Source organism: Magnolia sinica, chromosome 16 (genome assembly GCF_029962835.1).
Source record: "Magnolia sinica isolate HGM2019 chromosome 16, MsV1, whole genome shotgun sequence".
NCBI classification, from domain to species: domain Eukaryota; kingdom Viridiplantae; phylum Streptophyta; class Magnoliopsida; order Magnoliales; family Magnoliaceae; genus Magnolia; species Magnolia sinica.
In genome coordinates, this window is record NC_080588.1 from 6,088,283 (window position 1) to 6,108,883 (window position 20,601).

At 40.1% G+C, this 20,601-nt stretch overlaps 1 protein-coding gene across 2 annotated transcripts in view; it reads left to right on the forward strand.

The window, feature by feature from the left end:
* The window catches only part of LOC131229251 (vacuolar protein-sorting-associated protein 37 homolog 1-like), a 46,165-nt gene that overhangs the window by 13,062 nt on the left and 12,502 nt on the right, over nucleotides 1-20,601 (forward strand). For both annotated transcript variants that reach the window (XM_058225156.1, XM_058225157.1), the window contains exons 2-4: nucleotides 1,699-1,748; nucleotides 4,915-5,070; nucleotides 16,932-17,019. In XM_058225156.1, the coding sequence (XP_058081139.1) occupies nucleotides 1,732-1,748; nucleotides 4,915-5,070; nucleotides 16,932-17,019 (261 nt within the window). In that variant the 5' untranslated portion in view covers nucleotides 1,699-1,731. The remainder of the gene's footprint in view (nucleotides 1-1,698; nucleotides 1,749-4,914; nucleotides 5,071-16,931; nucleotides 17,020-20,601) is intronic.

Genomic DNA, 20,601 nt, shown 5'->3' on the forward strand with positions numbered 1-20,601 from the left:
AGAGGGGTTAAGCATAAGCTATGTTACACGCTACTTCTAGATTTTTAATCAAGGTTGCACTTGGTTGCACCAATTTCACGATATTCCCCAAATTAGACTGATTAATAATGAAGCTCAACAAAATTTCACAATATTCAGTGCAACCAAATGCAACCTAAAGCAATCATTAAGTATAAACGTAAAGAAAGAGCAATGAAATTGATTTAATACTATTACTTATATTAATTTTACCAAAAGCATTGAAAAGATTAACTAATTTTTATTGAAAATAGAAAAATGTAATATGTCATTGAAAACATCAATTGATTTTAATATTATAGTGAAAAATATCTTGTAATGTGAGCTTCATATAGTGTAATGTAGTCTATGTAGCCTGTAGTGTATGAAATTTATCATGTAGCGTATTTTCATGAGCTACATAGGGTTAAGGCTAAGCTATACTACGTAGTGTAAGCTAGACACTTCATAGCATAGCTATTTAAAACATTGCTTCTATCTTTATATTTATCTATATCTTTAGTTGCATGTGCACAACTAAAGAAAAACTAATTAAAATCATTTAATTCTTAGATATACTACTTACGCCTAAGGGCCTGTTTGTTTTTTCAAAGCAAACGTAAATACCGTGGAAATGGTAATTATTACCATTTCACAGCGTTTGAAAATTCATAGGAATTTGTGCATTTGAAATCGGTTTAAAAGAGATAGTTTTAATTTTTGAACCACACAGTAATGTATATGATATAGGCGTTCCGTCCATCCGTTTTACAACAGAATTTTGAGATATGAGCCAAAAATTGAGGAAGATCCAACACTCAAGTGGCCCACACCAAAAGAAATAGTGGCTCAAAAAAATTTTAACGACTAGTGTTTGATTCCCTTTTTCCTGTGGCGTGGTCCACCTAACCTTTGGATATGCTTCATTTTTTGGCTCATGCCATAAATTCAGCTAGCATAATGGATGAACGGTGTGGATAAGCGACACACATCACGGTGGGACCCACAAATATTTTGCAGCCTTCTCGAATTTTGTGTTAAAAAAAGTAGAATGTCAAATCAAGTACAGGAAAATATGTAGGGAAATAATCAATACCAATTTACTAGGCATTTACCAATGAACTAGAAAATCAAACACGCCCTAAAACTATAAGGAAAAATACTACCCCAAAAATCTCTATGCTCTTGGCACACCTAAACTACCCTAGCTAAAAGCAAAGAAAATACCAGGAATGCCTGAATACAAAATTCACATAAAATGCATGTTAACCTCACTACAACTACTTTCGTTAAGGAAATATAAAACTAAGAAGCAATAACACAATTCAATATTCACAATATAAACAAATTTCCATGGTTTTTAGTGAAAACATTGCGGGAATTTAGTTGGGTAATTTTACTAAAATTATATATATTGAATCTCTATGCTATTGGAACACCCAAAGTACCCTAGCTAAAAGCAAAGAAAATACCAGGAATGCCTGAATATAAAATTCACATAAAATGCATGTTAACCTCACTACAACTACTTTCGTAAAGGAAATATAAAACTAAGAAGCAATAACACAATTCAATATTCACAATATAAACAAATTTTCATGGTTTTTAGTGAAAACATCGTGGGAATTTAGTTGTGTAATTTTACTAAAATTATTTATATTGACTTATGGAATCACAATAGATGAATCTCTCTATTTTCAGGTTTTAGGGGTTGAAGAAGGTGGCCTTTCAGCCATGTTCAAGTCATTCTGGTAATTGATTTCATCTTCTCCTCTTTCTTATTTATTGTCTTTTTCCTTAAATATCAGACGTGATCATGTTAAGGTTTTCAATATGTAAATTCCAAGTTTTCTGTTGAATAGGGATGATGCAGATAGCTTTTTCTAGGGCAAAAATCTGTGGATGGATTGATTTCATGGCATAAGCATAAAAACCTTCATTTCCTTTTCATGTTTATTATTTTCTTTCTTGGTTCTTTTATTTGTACTGTTTGTCGTTGGGACTGAGACTTATAGGAAGCGTTTGCTATGGTTAAACATGCAAGTGGTTTCTTACATTGGAAGTCTCAACTTAAGAAGTTTCATGTGTTGCTCTCATCGTCCAAACATGGTGCCTTATCCTTTGCATTAAATGCATATGTTGCCAAAATTCATACTTTATGCATTTTCTCTTAGTTTTAGGTTTTGATTAATATATGTATGCTTTTCTAATGAATCACTAGAGATTTTATTAAAAGGTAAATACCGACAAGAGAATACAACAACAACAACGGAATTGCACAGACTCCTAACAGACATGGAACCAAATTATACCCCATCTGAATCTGATCCCTGGATGTCCCCTCCTTAGCTAACTGATCTGCCTCTGTATTGGCTACTTGATGCACATGTAAAAACAGCACAATGATGGACGTGCATGCCCCTGGCTTCCTCAGTAAGGTTTGCAATACCCCATGGATAAAAACCAGTTATGATCCAACTGATTGCATTGCCTGACTCGCCTTCAATGAAGATTGGACTAAAATTGCGAGTTATGGCCAGTCTGATCCCTTGGAGAAGGGCAGCAGCTCTGGTGGAATTTGATGTTCCTCAGTTCTCACACCCAAATGACTGGGAATCTTTTCAAAAAAAAAAAAGAAAAAGAAAAAAGAAGAAGAAGACTGGGAATTGCACCAAAATTTCACCCCCTACTATTTCTGATTAAACTGTCAACCGTAAGTGGGCCCAGGTTCCCCATCGAGCTGCCATCAAAATTGAACTTGAAATGCCTGTCAGGAGGGCAACACCATTCTTCTCTAATGGACTCTGGATTCCAGCCGCACTAGTCGACTCTGCTCAATTGGATCTTAGTAAAAATGGGTTGGATACCTCTCATTTTCTTGTTAAGCTTGCACCAATCAAATAATTTATTACATATTGTATTCTCTGACTTGATCTCCCTCTGAAAATTCTACTGCTTTCCAGCTAAACAACCCAAATTGCAGTCTTGCTATAATTGATTTCCACAAAGCTTGACCAGCACATGTCTAACATGACCACCAAAACTATTCTAATGGTCTTTAAGTTGTCTGCCTACAATTGGGTCATGGACTCGCATCACCAATCCATTATATTTGAATTTCAAACAGATGCTATGTATGCTAGCTAGTTTGATGGGGTTAATTTGAAGACAATGGTTGAAGATTCTGAAGACGATAATGGCTGGTTCCTGGTTAAGAAGAGCAGAGACGAAGGAATGAATGGGCTGTTCAAGGTATTCGACTCAATCCATATGAGCTCGACAAGATATTTGTTGACTTTTGGAAACATATAAGATGTATTAATTCCTAAGGACAAGAAACTTGGTAGAAACATGGGACTTGCATTCATGAGATTTTGGTACATTGATGAAGCTCAGAAGGCAATTCAGGTAATGGATGCCAGAAAGATGGAGTGAACAGTGGTGCAGGTTAGTGTGCCAAAGGATGATCCTGCCAGTGAGAGAGGCCTAATCAGACATGTGGAGACAGTCAAAATCCATGCTGAGTATTCATCAATCTAGACCTGCATCAGGATCGAGTATGGGTAGGGAAGGCTCTTATTGTGATGCCTTGCGGAATACCCTTTGCAGAAGCCTCAAATACATATATAATGTGCCTGAAAAACAAAGCAAGAGAACTAAAAGAATAAAAATTGTTCTGATAATACATACATAATTGATTATTCTGTTGTATGTATACATGTATAGAGTCATGGTTACAAGGAGAATACAAGTTGATGAAGGCTCTAAAAAGGCAAGGGGAAGGTCCAAAAGGATGTGGGTGGAGGTAGTAAGAAAAGACTTGATGATCTATGGTTAAACTGAAGTTATGGCCATTGATAGAGTGGAAAGGCCTTGTACAAAATCAAGGGTGGGCATCCCCAACTGTTTCCCTTGGTGTGACCCACCTGAATCATGGAGGGCCTGATTTTTGGGTCCTGCTCCTAATGTGAATTGACACACCTGATGGTCAGATTGGATGTCATGTAAGTAGCATGGTGGGCTCTATACAAACTTAGGAGTGGATGCCATATACTTGATTCTCCTCTATATCGTGATGGATTGTCCTAGTCAGTGATCATACATATTCCAATATGATCCATCAGGACGAACCGTTGTTTTGGCCAGTGATCAACAATTGCTTGTCTTGTTAATTGGATTATGGGTGATGGTTGATTAAAGTTGGGTCTGACATTACGTAGACATTATGGCTAACCAATGACAAATTTTCCTGAGGAAAAACCATTGTTTGAACCAAACAAAACCTAACTTCTCTTGAGGACTCCTAGGAAATCCCAGTGTGTCAACCAAATGGAATTTAGACTTTCCCAGGCAACACTAAGCCCATTTTAAATTTCCCCAGGTTACAGAAAAACCAGGAAGGTCATTCCCCGACAACCAAATAGCCCCAAGCCATTTTAAAAACTTCAGATCATGGCAACAACTTTTAACATCCACTAGCACCATTAATTTTGATTGGAAAAAGAAAAAAAAAAATCACAATGCATTTAGATGTGATTTTAATGTCTATCCTTGACAGGCTCTAATGGAGATGGTGTTTTATGGATTTTTAGCATACATGGTAGAGTAGAAGAGAGCCAGCAATTCATTGCCTGTACATAATCTCCAAATATCAATGCATTTATTTGCATGACCATGCAGAAAAATTAGTCATGAGCAGATGAACTTGTCCTGCTTATATGTTTCATCTTTGCATTTGAGTGATGTTGGTCTGTCTAGCAGGTTATGCATGCATTAATTTGTATAAGGATGCAATTGTGCTGAAAAAATCATCTTAATCCATGTGTAGATTTGCAAATGAATTTCATCATTGCAGTCAAGTGAAGTTGTACTGCTATGTATTTATTCTCTGATGCTCAAACCTTGATGTACATATAGGGATTCACAAGAGCGACAAGAAAGTCCCTCCACACCAAATAGTTCTTCCGGACTCGGCACAAAAAGAACTTCAGATCATCCATGGTCTTCCTCTCATGTGCGTTGCACGCCTGCTGAAGCAGAAGGAATAGTTTCTAGCTTGAAGAATATTAAAAAGTCAGTTTATCTAAATAAGGCTTTAACACATGGTATTCTTAAAGGGCAATTTATCTAAATAAGTCTTTAACACGTGGTATTCTGAAGAATTGTTGATGGCATCAACTATTTGTGACTTGTATGTTCGAGTCCTAAATTATATGCATGCACAAGTTTTAATCCTCGAAGAGGCTTAAACACTTGAAGCTGGAGAAGTAGGGTCCATTTGGTTGCAATTCCTCAAAGGGGGGTTTATGAAAAAGGAGGTTCCAAGCCTGCTTTTTTGGTGGATAAAAACAGCATTTAGGCCTCAAATGCCCTTTCAGAGGGTGCGTTCAAATGGGCCCTTAATGGATTGTGCATGTATACATATGGACTTTGAATACATTTGGCTAGAGTCTACCCTGTCTTTAGTTTGTTTTATTAAATAATTTCTATCTAGAGTCTTAGGTTTCACTAGGATTATTTAAAAAATTATGCAGTTGGTTGTCTTTAGGACATGTTAATGGTAGAGGTTTAGGCTTAGTTTATATGTTAAATGGCATGTTCTCTTTTCCTATGCGTTGAGAGCTGTTGGCCTGTATATCTAGTGGTGTGACTAAAGATGTGTTTGCTCAATATAAATATTTCTGAAGTGTTTCACCTTGATATTTCTAAGTGTTTTCACCTTTTATATTTTGGGGAAAGTGTGTGTGCACAGAATGTACTGAGAATCATTGGTATGTATCTCCCGCCATCCAATAATTGTAGGTGGGAATCTGCATGCATTTTAAAAACTGGGCTATTGAATTCTGCATTTTGAAATTCTATCTAGAGTCATGACAACCATCTTCAAAAGGTGGAAGGTACTTGCCTCTCAAGAGGTGTTGCACACTGCGCGTTGACATTGACACCCCTTAATGTTAGTGGTGGCCAATCAGCAACATGACTGTTTCTACATTTAGCAAACATTTCCTCACAATATTGGTAGATTTTAATATTTGGCAGAAGGCTAAAACCTTTCGACATCCCATCTTCTACTCAAACATCTTTGCAACATGCTGTTTCTGCATTTGGAAAACGTTTCCTCTCAATATTGGCAGATTTTAATATTTGGCAGAAGGCTAAGGGGTCATTTGGCACCATGGATTTGGGGGGATTTCAAATCCCGTCTGTTTGGCACCATAAAGTAACTGTGGATTTCAAATCCCCTCAAAGAGAGGGTTTGAAATCTAAGGTGGAAGCTAGGATTTCATCTAAAATTCTCCCATGGGTCACATGTGCAACGTGTGTGTAATGCAGGGGCATTTTCACACTAGGCTCGAGTGGGGTGGCTTGTGGGATGCAGGGGCACACTCGGGGTGGGTAGCCCGTGTGAAGCGGGTGGCTCGTGTGAGGCGGAACCCATGTGATGTGGGGCCCACGAGGGGGGTTCAGCCGAGGTCCTAACTCCTAACCCATGGGGTGTGAGGCCCACGAGGGGGGTTCGGCTGAGGTCCTAACCCATGGGATGTGGGTTTGGGCTATGAGATAAGTAAAGGGATTGATTCGCCATGCTCTATCAGCTTGAGCTTTTAGAGCAAGTGGTTAATTGTCCTGCATCAAGGTGGTATTAGAGTGGAAGGTCTTGTGTTCAAGACTCCTCACCGGGGGTAATTAATGCAGAGGTATTTTCACATCGGGCTCGAGTGGGGTGGCCTGTGGGATGCAAGGGCACACTCAGGGTGGGCGTCCCATGTGAGGTGGGTGGCTCATGTGAGGTAGAACCCATGCGATGTGGGGCTCAAGAGAGGGGTTTAGCCGAGGTTGATGCAGGGTATGAAATTCAAATATGATGTGCGAGATTTTAGGCTTAAGATGACGTTAGTTCAGAAACAATTACACAAATTCCATATCCCACGCAAAAAACTCAAACATTCAAGTAAAGGGGAATCTATGCGGATCTAGGCCTACACAGGCTAGAACTGGATCAATAAAATTATGGACCAAACGATGCTCAAAGGGAAATATAAATCAGCCACACATGCATAGTATCAGTCCCTAATCCAAGGGATTCTTCAATTTCAATTTAAGGAATCCTAGGATGAGAAAATGGGCAAATCAACTAGGGATAATGCAATCTAGGGTGAGGGTTATGAAAACAGGTATGGAAAGGGGAAAATAAAGAGGAAACCTGAGCCTGTGATAGTCCGCACGTGCAGACAGCGGGCCTGGGCTAGGCGCACATGCTCAAGAGCCTGGCCGCATGTGCGAGCGTGGCCTGATTTCCCGAACCGACTTCTTGGGTCTGGTCGGCCAGGGGAGGACTCCAAAACTCTTGATTTTCAACTCGATCTGAGATGCGGTCTGTGTGTGGTGCTCCACCAAAGTTTCAACCCTCCTGCAGGACCAGATTCTGAAATTCTACTGTGGGAGAGGAATTGCTGCAAGAGATGGCTAATTCGAAGTATAGATGATGGGGTGAGATGAGGAGAAGGGATGGTAGAAGATGGGGAATAGAGATGGCGATGGATGGGGGCGAATCGGGATATATGTGGCTTCGCACCACGGTAGTTAGCCCTTCGAAAAGGGAGGGCTTCGCACCTAATTGGATTTCCACAACTCGAGAGCTCAGAGTAGGAAAAACTCATAATTTTTATTAAACTTCAATGAATCAAAAGAACTACAAGGGGTGCCTATTTATAGGAAAACCCTATACTCCAAAACTCGCGCCATGTGTGCAACCTATTACTTGGCGATTAAGTAAACCAAAATAAAAATTAATCAAAGAAATCTAAAGCATTCATGATATTCTAAATAACATAAATAATCAAAACCTAAAATATGAAATCAATCCGACTAGTGGGCCTCGATCATGAGCATGATGGGCTTTACTTGATTATCGGGCCCACTCTAATGAACCAAAACTCCGTCTTCTAATTAGGAGGCCCTCCCTGGACGTCGTCATCGAGCCAGATCGATGGTGGGGCCCTCCCTCTCTTTCCGTACGTGCGTAGGGGCGGCGCGTGTGCGCGTGATGTCCCCATCAATTCTCCCCAATTGTGAAGATTTCACCACTGGCGAAATAAAACTCTCGAACCGCTCCAGGATGTCAGGATCAAGTCTCTGAAGTTCCTCCTTAGTGAGCCACGTGCTGTCTGAAGCTGGGCGTGACTTCTATTTAACAAGGTACTTCTGAAATCCACTGTCCGACGTGGATATTATCTGATGGTCCATAATATACTCTATTTCCTCTCTGAGTGTGGGAACGGTAGGTATGGGAGGTAGAGGCAGGGAAGATGCGTCGAGATGGGTAGGTATGGGAGGTTGACGTTGGGATAATGGGTCGGGACGGGTAGGTATGAGAGGTAGAGGCTTAGAAAATGGGTCAGGAAGGGTAGGTATAGGAGGTAGAGGCTGGGAGAATCAGTCGGGACGGGTAGGTATGGGACGTAGTGGTTGGGAAGATGGGTCGGGAAGGGGCCATGGATTAAGGGAAAGGTCTGGGGAATCAGGATGGTTAGGTGATAGGCTGGACAATGTATTAGTGGTCTCCTGAAATACAACTAGATCTTCCACATTGAATGTGGAATTAATTCGGATGGAAGGTGGAAGATCTACCTCATGCGCATTGAGACCCTTTTGTTTTATAATTTTGAATAGTCCAGCGTTACGCACGTGTAATTTATGAACGGCTCCCTGAGAGTACCGCTCTGGCCTAATGCGGACCATCACAGAGTCCCTTACATTGAATTTCTTGAAATGTTTATGTTGGTCTGCAGAAAGTGAGTAATGTTCATTACTAGTCATGATCTCCTGTCCGATTTCTTGATGCGATGAATGGATGTGATGTGCAAAAGACTCTGCAGACTCTGACGGCCCATGAGACAATGACATAGGGACAAGATCAATAGGTTTCCAAGGTCTATAACCAGTAGCGTCTTCAAAAGGACTTAGACCTGTGGACCTATCGACAAAACTAATAGATGCAAACTCGACTATAGGTAGTACGGTGTCTCACATCCTGGTGTGTTGTATATCCCTTATAGGGGAAAACTCATCTGTAACGTCCCGACTTTTCAGGACTTGAATATGCGACTCGTTTCCCGAAAACTCGAGTGTTAACTTATAAAGAGTTAAAGTCCACACACACACACACACATATATTTATCGCATTCAGAGTAAGCAGATGAGTGTATAATGGACAAATCAACATAAGGAAAAATTTCAATTACATTTAAAATATACAAGAGAGTGCCCATAATGACTTATACAAACCAATGTCCCCATTCTTACAATACAAAATGAATTAACATTACATGTGAAACAAGGTAAATTGCAACAATCTTGAGCAGTGAAATCTTGTAGCAGCCCTTAACAAATACAATCATGCACCCTTGTCAACCATAGTCAGCTCCTCACCAATATGAATGTGAACATCATCTGGGCCACTTGTGCTACCTATACTGTTGTATATTTGATGGATGAGTGGCCAACTCAGTGTGAAATTCCCTTAAGATTGCACACCGTTGCATTAGGTAAGTATAGTTATAAAATAAAACATACAAAACAATGCATGATGCAGGTTTTATTAGATGCATGGATGCCTGAATGTAGTCATGCCTCGAGGATGCTCATCCATGCGGAATTTGGGCTCGTCACCCATGCAAATACGTAATCAATGCCCCAGGGATCAACCATGCGGAATGCAATCATCGACCTGGGAAAAATATCCAGTTGGACAGAAGCTAGTCGTCAGCGAAAGCATACTAAGTGTGGCGTAACGACTGCCTATTGTACATCACGTACGTTAGCGATAGACGCTGGTATGTGCCATGTATGCATGATTAGCCAAACCATTATCAGTCTAGTTACAACCAGCCAATTTTACATAAGCTCAAAGTCACTACGAGGGCTCGTCACCAGCGTAGGCCGACAGCTCGGGCATAGGTCCCATACCACCATCCCCGGCTCATGAGACTACCATCTTAGGATATTTAATGGAAACCCGTCGACTAGTGGCCAATCATATTACAGTATATGGGGCTTACCATCGCGTGGTTGCACAGTATAAAACATCGAACCCATAAAGGGAAATACCAGAACAAAGCCACATAGGGCGATATCAAAGCAAGCCACATAGGGCAATTATCAAAATAGGCCACATAGGGCAAGTATCAAAACCATGCGATAAAAGACCATCCTTGAAAACCACTTAGACACAACAACCCTGGATGGTCGGCCCACATCAATGGTCAATTAAAACCATATTTCAATAACCACTAAGCCGAAGGTCCATTATAATCACAACTAGTCGGGTTACATCCCAAGTATGGGTGTACATTTATAGGTGGGGGTTTCCCACTGATGTACCAGTTAAGTTCCATAAACAATCCACAAATAATTTACAAGCATAAATAAATATGCAGGATAAACATTTAAGCATGTAATGTAGTAGTTCAATTCCAACAATTAACACACGTGGCTATGAAATGGAGATATCAATTACAAATTAAAATAAAAACTATAACTCTAATGGAAAAATGGAAAGCTCAAGGGGAAAAATCATCACCCTATTTTTTTGAATTGCCAACTGATGTTGCTAGGAAGCGCGTTCCCTTAAAATCAAACCCTACCATAAGTCAGAAGCTTGTACGATTAGATCCAAGTCCTACAAACTACCTAGGGTTTAAGATAATAGCCTAGGGTTTTAATTACTTTATCTTTAGGGTTTTAGCGTAGACCTAGGGTTTTCATCATAGGGTTTAGTCCTAGACTTAAATTTTAGGATTTGAACGTTAATCGAAGTACAATCGCAACATAACCATTATCCTCAATGACATGGTTAAGGTTAGTTATGCGACGTTAATAATCCTTGCGATGCAGTAAATAGTATGCTCTACTATGGTTGCACGTAAGATTGATAAATAAAATACTAGTATTTAGTAGCATTGATCTTTATTTGTAACAACAACTATTTGCATGGATAACCTACTAACGATTAGGATCATAGCTTATGTTTTAGATTACTTAGGTCTAGGCTAGATTTAGGGTTTGGACTTTTGTTGGTATGCAATTAATCTTAATGTTAATTTAGTAATTATAAAGTATTTATTAGTATTAGCGTTATATCTTATATTAGCTAACATTTTAATAATGATGGTGCACAAGTCCATACATATACCGATATTATCTATTATTCTTATAATGACTAATAATCTACTAAATAATGCAAGTAATAATAATACGATAATATAATAAGGACTAACACTAATAATCATATTAACAAGGATTAGTCCCATAAGGAGGACGATGGTGTTTCCTAAGTCATAACTACCCATAATGAACCTAGTCTTGATGATAGATACAATGATCCACCATGAATCATGAATTTCTACAATTAGGTCCAAACCTAACGTACTATCTACGTTTAGGGTATTGGCTTAGAGTTTAAAATCAAATTCCTATAATTAATTCAAAATAATATTATAAGTGGAGTAATGATAAACGATGATTATCAGTTAATACTATCAATACTAATCTTATAATAAACAATCTACTAATGACCACATAAGAAAAATATTATTAATAATAATGCGAATATCTAACACTAACAATCAAGTAGTAGGATTAGTAACGTCCATTAATAATTCCTAACAATAATGATAATTTAATTCTGACAATTCAAATGTACAAAGATGGGAGGTGGGCATACCTGAGTTGAACGGATCAGGAGGCTTGGTCCCAACCGAGTTAACTCGGCAGTGACTCGGGACTCAACTCCCTCTCCTGCTTCTTCTTCTTCTTCTATTCTCTCCCATCAGTTGGAACTTCAGCCGGCCTGAACCCAAGCCCAGCTCATTTATTATTATTATTATTATTTTGGGGCCACTTCCTGACTCGGTAGCGAGTCGACTCGGTTTGGGCCAGGCAGCCATGCTCCTTCTCCTCTCTTTTCTTCTTGATTCTTCTTTCTTTCTCCCTTTCTTTTCTTCCATTCCTCCCTCTCTTTTCTTCTCCTACTATGCTGGAACATCCGGCAATACTCGAACTAGGCCCCACCTTCGTTGCTTATTCCTTCAAAACGTTGTCTTCGGGAGGGTCGGACTGGTCCACGGGAGCTTAAGGAGGTGGTTTTTCGAAGCTTCAGGGAGGATTAGGCGGTGGGTTCGAAGATAGGAGAGAACGGCTGGTTCCTTCTCTTTCTTTAACAACAGACCCAATCCATGTGAATCAGTAGTGGATGGCCAAGATTTTGGTTGTTTGGACGACCCAGATCATGCCAAACGCACCACACACGGATTGCCAACCTGTTGCACGGAGACATGTTTCCGTTTTTGGAAAGCATGTGCTTTCAGGTCGCACTTGTGTCTGTTCTCGTGTGCAGGTGGGTGCACTCTGGCAATTGAAACCACATAGGGTTTGTTCAGAACCCTCCTCTGGCCACGATGAACTGTTCAAATCCTTGGGAAGGGGCCAGATGGTGGGCTGTGACCAAAAACAGGGGACGCATCTCCCACTGCTACAAACGTCGAAAGAAAGGGGAACTTCTCCTTTTCTAGAGAAGCACAGGTCAGCCCGTGCTGACCAGGATGGCATGACCGGTGTACGGTGAGTGTGCACCGCTTGCTAAGTGGGGTCCACCGTGATGTCTATGAGAAATCCACCCCGTCCATGCTATTTGCAAGCCCTAACTTGGGGTCCTGGAGCCGTCGATCAGGCTGACCCAAAGTCTGGGTGGGCCATATAATCTGATTTTGAGTCAATCTATTGACATTTATTAATCCAATGGTCGGATTGATTTCAATCCGCATCCCAATGGCCGAAAGGGTCTTAGGAATTGGTTTAGGTGGTTAGGACGCTTATTTTATGGGTTTTCCTAATAAATTCCTTTATTATTGCATCTTTTATAATATAAATTATTATCGTTGTTATTATCTAAATCTTGAAATCATAGTGCCTGCTTCTAAATAGATTTGCCTTTATGGTAGCTCGATCCTTATGAGTCAGGTGCCTAACCCTTAACTGACCTTAAGTGTTAAGTGGCATCCACTACATTGATGTCTAATTACTAATATCCAACATCCCGACCATTCAACCAATCCAACTGTTGGATCGATCCATGTCTAATTATCAATAACCATGGGTTCTTAAAGAGTGTCTAGGTGAAATCTAGGGGTTGATTATGAGGCCAATTAATCTAACTTATGTTCCCAAAGGATGGATCATCTAACACGACGTTATAAACCTAGTGTATGGTAGATTTTTATGATTCGAGCCCTAAAATGTTGAGGCACTGTTTTATTTAACTAACAGGGTGATCGAAATCTTAAAAATAGACTTCTTTGGTGAAGTGATGGTCCATCTTACCGGTCAATGGATGGATGACTCGATTTTTAGATGCAGTTTCCTTCAAATGGTCAGATTTATTCCAAATCTGACCCACACTGAAACAAAAGGTTGCCTGACTTGTTTAAAAGGGCAATGAATGGTAGTTTTAGGTGGTAGGATAATTTAATCATCATAAACAATGATGGATTGCCTATAGCATTTGTAGACCAGCTTATTTGTGGATCTGAGTTACAGTGACTAACCCACGGTTTCCTAAGGGTCCCATTAGTGTGATCAAGTGACACGTCAAGAGACAAGACGTCATGGTCCTGATGTTTCAAACTTCAATGCCTAAGATGTATGATTAGGTTTAGACTAATACGAGTGTGAATGTTCAATGAACTAGGTCTATATTACCAAGTTTTAGATCTTCACGATTACACTCAAGTACCGAAAAGTACGGGGCGTTACATCATCTGGTAGATCATCAGGAAAGATATCATGAAACTCATCCACTACCGGTATGTCCTCAATGGGTAACTCTACACTAGCCTCTTGACCACCTGCTTGAGATTGGGCATCTTTCCCAATGGTGGGGTTTGCCCTGGCGATGGTCTTTAGTCGGGTAATGCGCGCATCAAGCTGTTCAAAGCATTGGTCCATTTCCAAGCGCTTACCCAAAGACTCAACTGTTGAGTCAGCCTGTTTATTGACTCTTGCAATTGCTCCATGTTTAGTGTAGGGTGCAAACCAAAATTCAGCAATATAGTTGTCAAAATATAAGAAAGTTTTTTTTTTTTTTTTTAATTTAAATTTTTTTAAGAAACAACCTAATTTCTAAAAACGAAAAAGGAAAGTTTCTGAAAACAAATTAGGAAAGTTTCTAAAAAAGCAACCTAGTTTCTAAAAACGAAAAAAGGAAAGTTTCTAAAAACAAATTAGGAAAGTTTCTAAAAAAACAAATTAGGAAAGTTTCTAAAAAAGCAACCTAGTTTCTAAAAACGAAAAAAAAAGGAAAGTTTCTAAAAAAAAAAACAAATTAGGAAAGTTTCTATTAAAAAAAACAACCTAGTTTCTAAAAAAAAGAAAAAGGAAAGTTTCTAAAAAAAAAAACAAATTAGGAAAGTTTCTATTAAAAAAAACAACCTAGTTTCTAAAAAAAAGAAAAAGGAAAGTTTCTAAAAATAGAAAGTAAGTTTCTAAAAAAGAAAAAGGAAAGTAAACTAGTTTCTAAAAAGAAAAAGGAAAGGAAATTAGTTTCTAAAAATAGATTAAGAAAGTTTCTAAAAATTTAGTTCCTAAAAATAGAAAAGGAAAGTTTCTAAACCTAGAAATAGAAAGCTAAGTTAATTTCTAAAATAATTCAAATAAGGGGATAATAAAAAATTTTAGCAGCTTAGGTCAGGGTTTATGGACCTCTAAACAGTCATATATGATAAGAATTGATGCGTAATGGACATAAACAACTAAACCTAAACATGTAATGCATTCCCCTATAAGAACCCTAAGCTCTGATACCAAATTTGATGCAGGACATGAAATTCAAATATGATGTGCAAGATTTCAAGCTTAAGATCACGTTAGTTCAAAAACAATTACACAAATTCCATATCCCACACAAAAAGCTCAAACATTCAAGTAAAGGGGAATCTATGCGGTCCAGGCCCTACACAGGCTAGGACTGAATCAATAAAATTATGGACCAAACGATGCTAAAAGGGAAATAGAAATCAGCCACACATGCATAGTAATCAGTCCCTAATCCAAGGGATTCCCCAATTTCAATTCAAAGAACCCTAGGGGTGAGAAAGGGGGCAAATCAATTAGGGATAATGCAATCTAGAGTTAGAGTTATGAAAACAGGTATGGAAAGGGGAAAATAAAGAGGAAACCTGAGCTTGTGATAGTCCGTGCGTGCAGACAGCGAGCCTAGGCCGAGCGCATGTGCGCAAGAGCCTGGCCGCATGTGCGAGCGTGGCCCGATTTTCCAAACCAACTTCTTGGGTCTGGTCGGCCAGGGGAGGACTCCAAAATCCTTGATTTTTAGTTCGATCCGAGATGCAGTCTATGTGTGGTGCTCTACCAAAGTTTCAGCCCTTCTGCAGGGCTAGATTCTGAAATTCTGCTGTGGGAGAGGAATTGCTGCAAGAGATGGTTGATTCGAAGTGTAGATGATGGGGTGAGATAAGAAGAAGGGATGGTAAAAGATGGGGAATAGAGATGACGATGGATGGGGGTTAATCAGGATAGATGTGGCTTCACACCACGGTAGTTAGCCCTTCGAAAAGGGAGGGCTTCACACCCAATTGGATTTCCACAACTCGAGAACTCAGAGGAGTGGGAAAAACGCAGAATTTTTATTAAACTTCAATGAATCAAAAAAACTACAGGGGGTGCCTATTTATAGGAAAACTCTATACCCTAAAACTCGCACCATCTGTGCAACCTATTACTTGGCGATTAAGTAAACCAAAATAAAAACTAATCAAAGAAATCTAAAGCGTTCATGATATTCTAAATAACATAAATAATCAAAACCTAAAATATGAAATCAATCAGACTAGTGGGCCCCGATCATGAGATCCCATGATGGGCTTTACTTGATTATCGGGCCCACTCTAATGAACCAAAACTCCGTCTTCTAACTAGGAGGCCCTCCCTGGACGTCGTCATCGAGCCAGATTGACGGAGGGGCCCTCCCTCTCCTTCCGTACGTGTGTAGGGGCGGCATGTGCGCGTAATATCCCCATCAGAGGTCCTAACCAATGGGATGTGGGGTTTGGACTATGAGATAGATAAAGGGATTGATTCACCATGCTCTCTTGGTTCGAGCTTTTAGAGCAAGTGGTTAATTGTCCTGCATCAGTGTGTCGCTAGGCTACTAATCTATTAGGCACGTGGCCCACTGATGATATCCCAAAACAGTCATATTATCAACTGTATCATTAAGATTACTTTAATAGGATGATCTGCATAGTCCAAACATTGTCCATGTAAATCAACGGTTGTTGTTTAGTCGCTTGGATGTGATCCTATGCTTGTGGCCCATCCAAGACTTGGAATTTCATCATTTGTGGCCAAAGTATATACTTCAATGGGCTTATTATGATTATTATGTCAAACATTACATAGTACACTAATTAGGGATATTAAAGTTGATTTAGTAATTAAATTCAAACCCCTGTAAGTATATTATGCATAGCTACTTTTGGATTACAAGGGATTTTGTATCCAGGGTTCCAAACGTAACCAGAGGATTCCAAATCTAGGGTATTTCAAATCGAGGGGATTTCTAATACAAGGTATTTCAAATCCACGGTGCCAAATGAGGTCTAATACCTTTTGACATCCCATCTTCTACTTAAACATCTCCTCAGCTTTGTTTTTGAATAAGGTCATATTGTTTTAACTTTTAGACAAGAGGTGCTTCTCTTGATTTACATTATTCTTCTACTACTTTCCTCCATAAACGTTTAAAACAATTAATAAATTGCTTAAGAGGGCATATAATGTTTGTCTCATGCCTTATTTGGTGTTTCTTCAACACTTGATAGTAAGTTAATGTTGTTCGCCATTTCTCTGATGCTGTGTAGCGCCAATGACTTTCAGAAGCTTCTAAATGACAAGGATGTGTACAATGCCTTCCTTCTTTCAATTGATCAATTGAAAATTCAAAACAATGTAAGTTGCAACAAAAGTTAGTGTCAATCCATGTTTTTTTTTCTTCCTTTTTTTCTGTTCCTTCTTACTTGATTTTTAAACAGCTTTTGTTAGATCACTAGATAATGTGACTTGATGTTGGTTTCAGAACACCTATAAAAGTATCTAGAAGCGCTTTGTTGGTATTCAGTCCCAATTGAAATGTGCCTATATCAAAGTTGTAGTTAGTGTTTTTTAATTCAATGTAACATGCATTTAAACATTCAAAATTCGGTATGCAACATGTATGATATTTATTCCTAGGAGGTCACCTCTAGGGTTAACATGCATATAAGTTTTCTCAAAGTTTGGATGGGTGGAATCCTTTGTAAAAATGTGTAAATGAAATCGATTTCCCTCGATGTGACGTTTTCCCCTATTAGTGAAAAGAAATTTACTTGTGAAAATCGATTTCCTTTTCCACGGGTTTCCTTTAAAAACGGAGATTTCCATTTCCTCAAAAGACCAGTTAAATCTAGATTCTGCAGTTATAAGATTCAAGTAGATAGAGAGGGAGAAAGGTAGAGAGAAAAGAAAGAGGGAAGGGGAAATGGAGAGGAAAGAAAGAAGAAGAGGAGAAGGGAAAGGTTAGAGCAACAAATATTGTGTTAGTTATAGTGATTTGCCACACTTCTTTTAATAAAAGTATGGAGTGTGGTACTCAGGAGTTGGGATGTAGCCCAATCATGATGCGCTAAACACATCTAGCAATTCAAATTGAGTAGTGGGAGGCTCAATCAAGGGTTTTTATTAAGGCAATCCTTATTATGCATATGGTGATGTTTGCTTGATCCTTCAAGATCTAACATGTTTAATACCATGAATCTAGTTCGAGTTGCATTCTAAGGCTTCACAAATATCGGAAGATGTCCAAGTTATATTCAAATAGACATATTGTGGTCGCCCATATGATTAAGATACGTGCTGCTTTTATACATTATGATGTGAATATGTTACCTCTCTATTTTGGGTGAGCATTGGCAGCACAACCTTGGTGCACACTTCTGAAATTCCCAAATCCTAGGATGTGCATCGATGCTCTAGCTTAGTGTGCATTCCATGGTGTGCCGTAAAGGTAAAGGTAGCATCCGTTACCCGTTACGGGGTCGTAATATTCGTAATAGCCGTTATGGAAAAAATGACTTGTAACCATCATTAACAACTCATTACTCTCCCTATAAAAGCCATAACATTCCCGTAATGGTTTGTTATGGTGTAAATACAAATTTCTTGGATTGTTTTTTCAACATTATGGGGCAAATATAGGTTTTTGGGGGTTTTCCTTTTGATGAAAAAGAGACCATAATAGCTGTTTCAAGGGCTATAATAGCCGTTACGACCCGTATTGTAAAGGTAACAGTGATGGCTGTTATGGCCACCGTTACTATTACGGAATACCTTGGTGCACTCATGTTTATTAGCTACTTGTTGGCAGTGAGAGTAGATAGGTCGAGGGGACTCATCTATCACGCTCAAGTACCAAGACTAAAATTATTCCCTAGCATGAGGTACGTTATATTCCCTTACATTGATTAACATTCATGTGTATGCATATTCTTATGAGTGAAAGTCTGCTTGTTGATCCCTAGTGATAGTATGAGCCGTCCAAGATACCTTGCCGTGAAAGTAATCCAAGGGGTATTGAGCCTATATAGATGCATGATTGCCTTGCTCGTGGCAACGATTTTTATTTGTGTGGGATGAACTACGTCTCCATGACTCCATGATATATAATTCCTGGTGCATCGACGTAGGAGTAATCATACATATTAATGTGGGGGCATCTTGGTGTGATTCCAATGATGCATTGTATCTCCACGTTAGGGTGGGGTGGCCGACGAGGTGGGGCCCATTGTGGGATCGTGCAATTCGGGGACCAATGGGAAGTGGGGGAGGGGGAGGTCTCGCTTAGGCTTGCCTGGCAAGGCCTGCATGTGGGGATAAACCGATCCTTCCCCATCAGCTTTGGAGCTTTTGGTGCACTGGTCGGTTGTTCGCTATCAAAATGGTATTAGAGAAGGAGCCCAGTGTTTTGAGTCTCCTCACTGGCGTGGGTGGATGATGTGGGCATATCTTGGTGTAATTTCAATGATGCACTGTATCTCCATGCTGGGGTGGGGTGACCCACGAGTTGGGGTCTGTGAGATGCAAGAATGGCCACGAGGTGGGGCCCACTGTGGGACCGTGCAATTCGAGGACCCATGCGCAGCGAGGGTTGCCCATGGGGAGGTCTTACTTGGGTTTGCCTGGATGGCCTGCATATAGAGATAAATCGATCGTTCCTCTTCAGCTCTAAAGCTTTTAATGCACTGGTTGGTTGTCTGCTATCAAAATGGTATCAGAGCGGGAGCCCAGTGTTCAAGTCTCCTCATTGGCGTTGGTGGATGATGCAGGGGCATCTTGGTGTGATTCTAATGATGCACCATATCTCCACGCTAGGGTGGGGTGGCCCACGTGGTGGGGCCCACTGTGGGACCGTTCGATTCGAAGACCCTTGCGAAGCGGGGATTGCCCACGAGGAGGTCTTGCCTGGGTTTGCTTGGGAGGACCTGCATATAAGGATAAATCGGTCATTGTCCATCAACTTTGGAGCTTTTGGTGTGGTGGTTGTTCGCTATCAAAATGTTATCAGAGCAGGAGCCCAATATTCGAGTCTCTTTACCGGCGTGGTTGGGTGATGCTGGGGCATCTTGGTGCGATTTCAATGATGCACTGTACCTCCACGCTAGGGTGGGGTGGCCCACGAGGTGGGGTCTGTGAGATGCAGGAATGGCCACGAGGTAGTCCCCACTGTGGGATCATGCGATTCGGGGACCCATGCGAAGCGGGGGTTGCCCGCGGGGAGGTCTCACCTGGGTTTGCTTGGAAAGGCTTGCATATAGAGGGGTAAACTGGTCCTTCCCCATAAGCTCTTGAGCTTTTGGTGTGCCGGTTGGTTGTCCGCTATCACATATTTGCAGCTAAGTTTAGGTAGCCATGGGAAGACAAGACATATATATACATGGGGGTATGAGAATAGAATTGGAGTAGATATTGTGGAGAGGGTGGTTCTTAAATTGGGTGGAAATAAAAGAATAATACTCCATTAGTGTGTCTATAGACCTACCATTAGGAAACCTGATCTATATATCTAAGATTGATTGATCAGGGATACACCTTCATGTTCAGGACTATGGTTTAAATGCAACATGAAAATAAGGTGATAGCATTTGGTGTGCTAATGGATGAATTGTATATCATTTCTACCCTCCCGATCACCTCAAATTAGCATGAAATACATAATGCCATAAGCCCATAGCAGAAGGATCTAGGAAAGGAGCACACGAGGACATTTCCTCTAGCTTGGTTGATGTAGAGCAGGTCGCTGACACTTTCATGTCCAAGATGGACCAGAGAAGGCCCGATCGGAGGCGGAAGTGATCCAGACCGTCAGAACCTTAAAATAGGCGTATCTCGTAAACCGGAATGAGTTATTCGCTGTACCATAAATGATTTTGGGGTAGGAGAAGCTACTTTAGCCAACCAACCCTGTTACGTCGGGTTGCCCACATTGAATTTACGAGA